The sequence below is a fragment of the Triticum aestivum genome, chromosome 4B (assembly GCF_018294505.1).
Source record: "Triticum aestivum cultivar Chinese Spring chromosome 4B, IWGSC CS RefSeq v2.1, whole genome shotgun sequence".
Classification (NCBI taxonomy): Eukaryota; Viridiplantae; Streptophyta; class Magnoliopsida; order Poales; family Poaceae; genus Triticum; species Triticum aestivum.
Genome location: NC_057804.1, coordinates 502,121,608 through 502,133,061, shown reverse-complemented (window position 1 = coordinate 502,133,061; position 11,454 = coordinate 502,121,608). Strand labels below are relative to the sequence as shown.

General features: G+C 49.4%; 1 protein-coding gene across 1 annotated transcript; it reads left to right on the top strand.

The window, feature by feature from the left end:
• The first annotated feature begins 5,422 nt into the window (after positions 1–5,422).
• LOC123092943 (50S ribosomal protein L15, chloroplastic) lies at positions 5,423–8,568 on the top strand. The gene is made up of 3 exons (XM_044514800.1): positions 5,423–5,929; positions 6,076–6,227; positions 8,195–8,568. The coding sequence occupies exons 1-3, from the start codon at positions 5,509–5,511 to the stop codon at positions 8,414–8,416; spliced, it is 795 nt and encodes a 264-aa protein (XP_044370735.1). The 5' UTR covers positions 5,423–5,508; the 3' UTR covers positions 8,417–8,568.
• The last annotated feature ends 2,886 nt before the right edge of the window (positions 8,569–11,454 follow it).

Genomic DNA, 11,454 nt, shown 5'->3' with positions numbered 1-11,454 from the left:
GCTCGGCTGTGGCTCGAATCCATCGAGGATCAAGTCCCCGCGGATGTCAGCCGTGAAGTTCAAACTTCCAAATCTGACCTGACGGCCAGGGGCGTAGCTTTTGATCTGCTCCAGTTGGCCAAGCGAATTGGCCCGCAGTGCGAAGCCACCGAATATGAAGATCTGTCCGGGGAGAAAGGTCTCACCCTGGACCGCGTCATAGTTGATGATCGAAGGAGCCATCGAGCCTATCGGTGACGACACAGAGGAACTCTCAATGAAAGCACCAATGTCGGTGTCAAAACCGGCGGATCTCGGGTAGGGGGTCCCAAACTGTGCGTCTAGGCGGATGGTAACAGGAGACAAGGGACACGATGTTTTACCCAGGTTCGTGCCCTCTTGATGGAGGTAAAACCCTACATCCTGCTTGATTAATATTGATGATGTGTGTTGCAAGAGTAGATCTACCACGAGATCAAGGAGGCTAAACCCTAGAAGCTAGCCTATGGTATGATTGTTGTTCGTCCTACGGACTAAAGCCATCCGGTTTATATAGACACCGGAGAGGGCTAGGGTTACACAGAGTCGATTACAATGGTAGGAGATCTACATATCCGTATCGCCAAACTTGCCTTCCACGCCAAGGAAAGTCCCATCCGGACACGGGACGAAGTCTTCAATCTTGTATCTTCATAGTCTTGGAGTCCGGCCGACGATGATAGTTCGGCTATCCGGACACCCCCTAGTCCGGAACTCCCTCAACCGCTCTCCCAGAGCAGTACTACCGCTGAGAGCGGTACTACCGCTCTCTCCAGAGCGGTACTACCGCTTGGAGCGGTACTACCGCTCAAGGGTCACGGTACTACCGCCTTCTACCAGGTTCCGTCATACTCCTACCTCTCAGTGATCCTCTTTGTTCGTGTTTGTGGCTTATGCTCGTTCTTTCTGGTTGTTTGCGTGTTTGTGTGTGTGGTTCCAGGTGATGAGGTTCCTGAGCATCAGGCTCGTCGTGTCAACCCCGGTCGTGCCTCGTCCAAACGCTACCGCACCACTGAACCCACTGAGCCTGCTGGAGGATCTTCTAGTGCTCCACCTCCTCCTCAACTGCAGAAGAAGCCTGGGGTCAAGCCAAAGTCAAGCAAAACCGTGCCAGAAATGCCGCCCAAGGAGTTCTGGGCAAGGCGCCGCCGCAACCCGTATGAGGTCGACCAAGATCCCACTTTGGTCAACCGTCCGTTCTGGAACATGTTCCAGTTTGCCATCTACTTTGATGTTCTCAAAGCCAAGAAGAATCTCTATGTCAACGTGCACTCCATCGACACCGAGCATATGGAGAACGATCCTGACTACTTTGGTGAAGCTCTTCAGATGTGCACTCAACTAAACATTCTCGGGATCATGCAATTCAACAAGGACTACGATGCTGATATTGTGGCCCAATTCTATGCCACGGTTCACCTTGGGACTGATGAGGACAGGACACTGACTTGGATGACAAATGGCAAGTTGCTTTCAGTCAAGTGGAAAGCTTTCATGCAGTTGATTGGGGTGGAAGATCTAGGACTTGAGTCTTCTGTCAGCTTTCGCCCCCACTGTCGCGCCAATGCCACTCACAAGCAAGCTCTGTGGCCCTACTGCACTCTAAGGATCAACCCTGAGACGAAGAAGGAGACCTATGAGCTGCCGCCTATCTGGATATTCTTCACCGTATCTTCAGAGAGACTCTTTTCCCTCACATCGGGAATCTAGACCAGGTTCACTCTTATCTCGTGGACATGCTTCTCTTCTGTCAGCGGGAGAAGGTGCAGAGCACTGGAGAGTCCTTGGATATCTCTCATGTTATGTGGTCTGAGCTGGTTTCTGCTATCTCCGAGCGCAAGTGCCCGATTTATGGTTCGTTCATTATGCTGCTCATTGAGAAGGCCTGAGATTGTGTCTATCCCAAGGTGGTGCTGGAGATTGGAGAGTTGGTTTCTCACGATGTCAAGCGTCTGAGGAAGAAGGATAACTGGGGCACTCAGGCCCCTAGGACTGGAGTTCCGTCATCTGCTGCTGCCATGGAGACTGAGGAGGAGATTGGGGCTGAGGCTGAGGATGAAGATGATGACTACGTGCCTTCTGAGGCAGAGCCCTCCTGGGCCAAGAAGCTCAAGATCAAGGTGAAGAAGCTGTTTTGCATGGAGTCTCACGGTCAGTACATGACTCATATGGCTGAGAAGAAGGCCCGAGGTCGTCACAAGGAGCTCATGCGTCAGATGGGTGCTATTGTGATTAGTGGTTCTGAGGATCAGCTTACCGAGGAGGAGGAGTGGATTCAGCAGCACTGCCCTTGGACTGATTCTGATGCTGAGCACTTCCCGGCTGACGATGGTAGCGCAGATGATCCTTCTGAGATCTGATGTGTGTCCCTCATTTGCCTTCACCTGGGGCCGTAGCAGCACTCCCTCTCCTTTTTGGTGTCTCGATGCCAAAGGGGGAGAGAGTTTAGGGATTTGTGCTTTGTGTCTTCCGTCCTCTGTGTTTGTGCTTTCGCTTGTTGCTTTATTTGGTTTGTGTCAGTGAGTCCTAAGTTCTGGTTCTGTCAGTGAGACCTAAGCTCGAGTCATATGGTGTGAGACATATGCTACCTTACCTTTCCAGTATCATTATCTATGTCTATCTAGCTTATGAGTTGCATGCTTATCCTGTTATCTATTTGTTGCTCTCATATCTTGCTTAGGTAGTTGGTCTCTAAAATATAGGGGGAGCATTGATCCTGGCATTTGTGCCGTGCAGTCCAAAGCACTTATTGTAGCACACATCCAGGGGGAGCCATTCTACATTTTAGGACGGTTGTGTTTTTGCACTTATCCTATATCTATCATATTGTGCAAATCCCGTAGTGTCATCAATCCACCAAAAAGGGGGAGATTGTAAGGGCATATTTATCCCCAAGATGTTTTGGTGATTGATGACAATGCTTGTGCGGACTAATCGTGTGCGTTTAGTTCTTTCAGAGATTCATCCATTGGCACGAGACGATTTCCTCCCCTCGGTGTTGTATTCAAGACGGTGTAGCTCCTTCGTTTCGTTGTTGGTGGTCTAGTTTCGTAGGAGTCACCGTACTATCAAGAGGGGATCCGTTTTGGTAAGACTTGGGTGGAATCACACGTACACATCCTTATCACACCCGTCGTCTTTCCTTCCGCATCTCTGGAGCTGCCGTTTCCCCCTTGCTATGCTTTGCTCTGCCCCAGCGGTAGTACCGCGCCCACAGCGGTAGTACCGCCGAAGCTCCCCAGCGGTAGTACCGCTCTCAGAGCGGTAGTACCGCTCTATGAGCGGTAGTACCACTTGGGATTTTCGGCCGTAGTACTGCTGAGCGCCTGGGTTACTTCCGCCTCGATTCTCGAATGAAGTTTTTCGTGTCGGGTTTTGCAGCACTAAGGGCGGCAGTAGGAGCAGTAGTACCGCTCTTCCCTAGCGGTAGTACGACCCTGGGGTCTGGCAGTGCGGCAGTACCGCTAGGTTGAGCGGTAGTACCGCCCGGAGCGGTAGTACCGCCCTTCCCTAGCGGTAGTACCACTCTGTGCGGGGCTGGTGAGTGGGATAACGGTTGGATTGTTCCCCCCACTATATAAAGGGGTCTTCTTCCCCAAAGTTGACCTACCTCTTTCCCCCAAAGCTCCATTGTTGCTCCAAGCTCCATTTTCACCCAATCTCTCTCCCTAGCCAATCAAACTTGTTGATCTGCTCGGGATTGGTTGAGAAGGCCCAGATCTACACTTCCACCAAGAGAAATTTGATTCCCCCCCCCCACTTATCCCTAGCGGATCTTGTTACTCTTGGGTGTTGAGCACCCTAGACGGTTGAGGTCACCTCGAAGCCATACTCCATTGTGGTGAAGCTTCGTGGTGTTGTTGGGAGCCTCCAAGTGTTGTGGAGATAGCCCCAATCTTGTTTGTAAAGGTCCGGTTGCCGCCTTCAAGGGCTCCAATAGTGGAATCACGGCATCTCGCATTGTGTGAGGGCGTGAGGAGATTACGGTGGCCCTAGTGGCTTCTTGGGGAGCATTGTGCCTCCACACCGCTCTAACGGAGACGTACTTCCCCTTAAAAGAAGGAACTTCGGTAACACATCCTCCTCTCCACCGGCTCCACTCTTGGTTATCTTGTCCCTTTACTTTTGCAAGCTTACTTAAGTTATATCCATTGCTTGCTTGTGTGCTTATTGTCTTTGCATCATATAGGTTGTCCACGTAGTTGCACATCTAGACAACCTATTTTCATTGCAAGGTTTAAATTGTTAAAGAAAAGTCAAAAATTGTTAGTTGCCTATTCACCCTCCCTCTAGTCAACCATATCGATCCTTTCAGCTGGGCGTAGCCCCCTGGAGCCTCTGCGTCCGTGTAGCGCATGGGCTGAATGGCGGCTGTGCGCGCGTAAACAAACGAAATCTCATGATCAAATCCTGCTCGCTGCCTGCTACATCTAAATTCCTGCGGCTGACGGAAGGAAGGTGCTGGGGATTCACTTACTGGTTTCCTCGAAGGAGCCGAATTTGTCGCCCTAGATGGAAGTCCAGCTATCGCAGAAGGTGAGGGCCTGCTCGTACTCCCACTCTGACTCGTACTCCCAGTACTCCTTCTCCGTTGTCGCTGTCGCTGTCGCTCCGCCCCCGGCGTCGGCGTCGGCGGTCCCCTCCGCCTCCGTCCCGTCGAGGTCGGCGGTGTGCTCTGGGATGACGGGCGTGTGGGGGACGTGCGAGGAAGCGAGGGGTAGCCGTCAGGCTCACACTCACGGCGGCGGGGAAGAGGACCGGCTGACGGCGGCGGCGGCGGCGGCAGAGGATCGACGGAGGATGGAGGCGGGGAGCGGCAGAGGCGGCGGCGGCAGCGGCGGAGGAGGATGGGCGGGGAGGCGAGAGAGGCGACGAAATAGGGGGACGTGGGAGGCAGCAGAGGCGGGGAGCGGTGGAGGCAGCGGCGACGGAGGATGGAGGCGGGGGGCGGCGGAGGCGAATGGGGGCGTGGAGCGGCAGTGGAGGCGGATGGCAGTGGAGGCCTCGGCCGTGCTCTGTTCCTTGAGCAGAGGTGCGGGGCGTGGGACGAGCGGGGCGTGCGTGCATGCGCAGCCGGAGGTTATTTTTTCATGCGGGTGGGCAGAATTAGTGGCTAATTGCGTGGCTTGTTGGGTTAACCACGGGAGGGGTAGTAGATAATAGATTCTCAAAAAATAGATTAAGTAATGGCATGGTGGGTAATTAAAGCGTAAAACGCGTTCAGTATGCTGGAGGGATGTAGACCATTAAATTGCAGATTTTGATGAATAAAATGATCTGGTTCTCCGTCCTCTCTTTCTTTTATAGTGGTAGTAGAAAAAGAAAAAGAAAATACTGATATTGACGATAAACCCCTTCCCAAACATTTAAATAAGAAATGCGACTCAAACACACGGAGCTGCCCTACCCCCATCTTATCTCACTCCCAAACCCCCACTCATCTATACTTCTATCCACACCGTCGAGCTGCGCACGCGCGCGCCCTCCGCCATGGCTTCCATCACCCTCCTGTCCCTCGCTCCAGCCGCGACCTTCCTCCACCTCCCGGCCTCCACCGCCTCCTCCTCCCACTTCGCCGCCATTCCCCGCTCCCTCGCCGGCCGCCGGGCCCTCCTCCTCCGCGCGCGCGCGCCCCGCCGCGGCATCGTCGTGTGCAGCGCCGCGGCGGCGGCCGAGGCCTCGGAGGCGGAGCCCGTGGAGAAGTTCCGGCTCGACAACCTGAGCCCGCAGAAGGGGGCGCGGCGGAAGCCGAAGCGGAAGGGGCGCGGTATCTCGGCGGGGCAGGGCGCCAGCTGCGGGTTCGGTATGCGCGGCCAGAAGTCGCGCTCCGGGCCCGGCGTCCGCCGAGGGTTCGAGGGCGGGCAAATGCCGCTCTACCGCCGTCTTCCGAAGCTCCGCGGAATCGCCGGCGGTGAGTCACCTCGCCTCTACAGCCTACATTGTTCATGCATAGTCATAATGTGCCCAATTTGGCTTTCAAAACGCAGAAGTGACCGTGCTTGGGGAACGACCGTGATTGCGCAGTAACCTGATGCTACTTCTGCCCTGCCTTTTCAGGAATGCATATCGGGTTGCCAAAGTACGTGCCGTTCAATTTGAGGGACATAGTGCAGGGTGGGTTCAAGGATGGCGATGAGATTTCCTTGGAGTCCTTGAAATCGAGGGGCTTGATCAATCCATCCGGCAGGGAAAGAAAGCTTCCACTCAAGGTACAACCTATCATGATTTACATGGTTATATCTACTGAGACCCGAGTGCCCTCGCATTTGAATGTTTAGTTTAGCTCAACTTCTGGCCCTGTGTAACTTGATTGGTCTTTCTGTATCCTAGCTGTTGTGCCACGGCTAAGATAAGGTTTTGCGCACGAGGCTAAGGGGCATAACTTGGAGTTGTGGTTGCTCTAGGCAATATTTATTCCTATTTAGGTTGTAACAGTTAGTTGACATCATCTTTTCTTGAGATGTAACAAGAAATTCTTACTGGAATTAGTAGATATTCCCCTAACTAAGCAGGTTCCATAACACAGCACAGCAATTGCAAACTGGACCTAAAACAGTTTCCAATACTAATAATTTTATAATTTGGAGTACTATTGATTTTGTCATTAGTTCCTTACGACATCTCTTGTCCTGCTGGACTGCTGGTAACAGTTGATGTTACTTCATAACTTTGGTAAGGTTGATGTTGCATTCAAGAGCTTTATTAGTATATCCTTTTTAGGGAAAAGAGAGATTGATTAATCAATAACCAAATTTGTACAATTATGCACACAAAACGGAGAAATACATGCAGGAACTTGATTATCTCAAACATCACACACACACAACACCGCTTCTCGCAAGTTGCCGGAACTTATGAGCGACCTTATTAGCACCTCTCTTAACCTCTGCGCCTGGTTCCCAGGTAGAAGTTCCATTATACCTTTAGCATCGATGATGATGATGATCAGCATACTCCAGCATGCCTTATTGTACTCCAGCTGATGAGGGCGTTAACTACCAACAAAGAATCAGATTTGAGAATGATTGGTCGATAAGTATGATTAGTGAGAGAGAATCCTTCCAAACAAGCATACATTTCAGCTTCTTCCGCACATGAACATGTATTGATATTTTTGACACAACTAGTACAACCGCATGCGTGTGATCTTGGATGACAACTCCAACTGAAGCATCCCGTTACGGTGTTACCTCTAGATATCCTGTATCCACATTGGTTTTGCCTAGCCACCAGGCGGCCGTGTCCACGAGTTAGTGTTTACTTATTAGTATGCTGATACATCTTCTCAACATCAAGCAAGCCAGGATAAAATGGGCCCTTTTCCTTTCACACCTTCAGGTCTAGAGTACCTGTTTTGTATGGACTGGGCTGATTCATTAGATACTGAACCAAGTCATGAACAGTAGCATCTCCTTAAGAATGAACAATGTCATTCCTAGGTGCCAAGCTATCCAAAGCATAAGAGGAAGTAAAGCTCGAGTATGGTCCTGTATACCTGAACATATGTTCTACTGGGATACTCCAGTGCCTGCGCGAATTATGTCGCTTCATGCTAACCTTCATGCACATTACGGTCATGTCCTAGCTATCCTTGCCGGCCATCCCACAGATGTCACAACTACCAGAATTTCTTTGAGTTTGCTGCCATTTATTTTTCTTGGTCGCTAGTGCATCACTAGTCACTTGCCATCCAAAAACTCTAACCCTCTTTGACACGTCGGTATACTTTACAATAATTTACTCTCACCAGCAGCCAAATGGCTACTCCCATCTTTCTTAGTTTCAACGGATAACAGTGAGCCAACTTATAAGTACTTGTGACTGAAAAAACACCCATTTTTATCTTACAGCCAGGTAATGAAGTTTATTGAATATTGATCATTTACTGGTAACTGGATCTTTAAAATTTTCTGGGCATCATGACGATAAAAGATATGTTGTATCAATTCAACATCCCAATAGCATGCTTGCAGAAACTAGTAATTATGATTAACGGCTTCATGTGAGCCTATCTTTGTATCTGGGCTCCCCTTACATTTTTCCTTTAGATAAAACAGTTTCAGAAATAACTATGCATTTGTGCACCAAAAAATGGGTTTCATCTGCTACTTCTGAATGTCATTTTGTATGGTTTGTGTATGACTGTATGTTTATGTCCTGTTCACCCAATATGTAGATTTTGGGAGATGGTGATCTATCAGTCAAATTGAACATCAAGGCTGGGGCATTCTCCTCCGCTGCCAAGGAGAAACTTGAGGCAGCTGGCTGTACTTTGACAGTGTTGCCCAAGCGGAAGAAATGGCTACCAGCAGCTTATGTGAAGAACCAAGCTCGTGCTGAAGAGTACTTTAGCAAGAAAAAAGGCGGCGCTGTTGAATCTGATGAAGCCACCACATAGAGTTCATACACACTGTACTTCTCTACCCTTCTCTTTAGCATATGTTCATTGCTCCCATCTCATTTCAGAACTACCATGTAAGATGGATTTTGTGTTTATGTGATATAAGCAAGTATATTGTGCCCTTATTTTTAGTAAAATGTTACCATGCATGGCCCCTTTTTATGTGGTGTTTCTTAAAAGAAATAGCGGCTTTCAGAATTCACCATGTAAACTGGCATTAGTAAAACAAAGCCCTAGGTTTTTGAATTTTGGTTCATAACACAAAGCTCAGTAGTAACACTCCGCACCTGGTTTACGAATCAATGCTCATTTAAAAAAAAAGATCATGTGCCACTTGCATCAGATATTATAACTTCTGAAATGCATATCCATGTACCAGCACTTGGCTCAATGAGATACAGATCTGTCCATGATTTATATGCCAGTTATTTTCTTGCCAACTTTCTTTTTACTGTTGAGGCTAAAACCTGATGTGGCAAGATCATGCAAGGAGAAACACTGTGAATAATGTAGGGTGTCTATGTTCATGTTCATCTATGGGGCAATTTGGGTTATCTTTGAAATCGCCGTTTCAGCGTCTTCACTAGTGACCTAATGTGTACATGTGGGCTTCTTAATTGTGCGTGCACTCCCTTTCATGATTCCTGACCAGTGGAGGGCGTGCATATATGGTGCACTGTTCTCCAGTGACAGGAATCTGCAATTATTATTATACAAAGGTGCAACTCATCCTATACACGCATAACAACTGTCCTGTGAACAGAACATTTCAACAGAGCTCATCCTAAGGTTGCGTGTTTGAAGGAGTTTGATTAGGACAGCTCAAGGTATATACTCAGGTCTTACTCCCTCTGTCCCATAATATAAGAACGTTTTTGACACTAGTGTAGTGTTAAAAACGTTCTTATATTATGGGATAGAGGGAGTATATTTCTTTACAGAGGGAGTATGTTGCTAAGTACAAACAATTTTACATGATAATTCTTTGTATCACCTATGGGCTCTGGAGTTAACGCTGTCTCTGCAAAATATGAGGAATTTCTCTTTGACTTGATCTGGCAGTATGGACAGTACATTTCCCCTGGAAACTGTAGGCTGAACTTTAATGTTCCCTCGGTGTTCATCAGTGGGTGATCCATGCATTCCAGTTAGTGTTCCTATACAAACACTACTGTTTTTCTATGATTGCTCAAACATAAATGCCTGCCAAGGGCGCTTCCATTTCTTGTGACTTGTCCTATTAGGACGTTACATTATGTGCATGCCCATGATTATAGTGCTCATGATCTGTAATCTGTACTACCTTCTCCGTTCCAAATATAAGATGTTTTGGATATTTCAGTATGGACTACGTACAGACTGAAATGAGTGAACAAGCACATTAATGTGTCTATATACATCTGATTCAGAAAAAGTTAGAACAATTTGTGAACCAAGGGAGTATCATTTTTATTTTATTTTTTTGCATTGGTGAGAATTATTCCGTTCTCTTGATCCCTCCTGACATTGTCACTTCTCTTTTGAACCGGCTTATCGTATATCATTTCAATTGTTTATATGCTCATTGAATTTCCCGGTAAACATTTCTCTTACAAGCGGGCTCCATCAAGCATCTCCATCGGCACCGGTGGAGTCGTACACACCGCCATCACCACAACTACTCATCGGAGTGTCACCTCGAAAAGTAGAGGACGCAACACGGAACATCCTCTTCCTCTCCGCGATGTCCTCCTTGTAGTCCTTCCACCATTGCAATTGGTCTTGATCCATGTCCTTCTTGGACATCATCATGTGCTCTTTCTCTTCCACCATGAGTTCTTTCCATACCTTTGCCTCTTTGAGCTTGATCATTCTCTCCTCCAACTCGGCCTTGCGCTTTGCTTCTTCATGCTTTGCTTCAACTTGTGCAAGCTTGACCTCTTTCTTCTTCTCGGTGATAAGAAGCTTCATCTCCAATGTCTTCGTTGTCAATTCCTCTCTTGCCTTCATCATGTGGTCCATCTTCTCCCTTAGGCTTGACGCCTCTTCTTCCATCTTCACCCTTAGCTTGCCTTTCTTGTTTCCCTCGGGCTTGCCCACGTTCCTCTCCTCCTCATCTTCACTATCGTCCATCCTTAGCATTGCCGACTTCTTGGGTGCGGTCTCTTGATCCCTCAACTTCCACTTGTCAAAGGTTTGAAGAATTGACCAAACATGCTTAAATGGGAATGGCTTGCCCTTGGAAGCGGCCATCTCCTTGTACCTCAAGCCGGCAATTGTCTCCTATCAACCACACATAAATCACATAAGAACCCACCAATAGCATAGTGCACACACATAATCAAAATAGTGAAGAAATATGTACTCACATAGTCACTCTCCACGGTTCCACTAGGTGGTGCATCCCTCACTTGGTCCATGGCCGCACTCCAACGAGAACAAGCGGGCTTGATCAACTCCCACCGGCCTTGAAGCGACCGGAAAGTGCGATGGATGAACCCACTATTCTTCGGCTTGATCCTACAATAGACGTCCTCGATCCTTTGCCAATAGAGTTTACCGGTTTGATCGGTGCCGATGGTAGCATCCATTCCCACAGCTGCCCAAGCACGAACCAAGAGGACATCTTCTGCCTCGGTGTAGTTTGTCGACCGCGCGTGTGGGCGGGAAGCGGCGGTGAATGCCTCCACCCCTATTTCGGCCACCTCCTCCTCGTCATCCCCTTCATCCTCCTCATCTTCCTCCTTTTCCTCCAAGTCGTCGCCAACCCTAAAGGGGTCTAGAGGCGGAGCTCCGAGGTACACCTCCGCGTTTTGGAGGAGGTCCATGAACGAGGATGGGGTTGCCATTTCCTCGAACACCTCGTGTGCGGTGGGAGGAGGTTTGGCGACGGTGGCGGGCGGGGCCGCGGCCGCGGCGACGGGCTTCTTCCGCGGCTTCTTCACGGCCGGGGACGAGCCGACGACCTTGGAGGAAGCCCCTCGAGGCCCACGGCCGGCCGCCTTCGGCCGGCTTTTCTTGGGGGCGGGCGAGGCGGCCGTGGCGGGGGCGGGCGC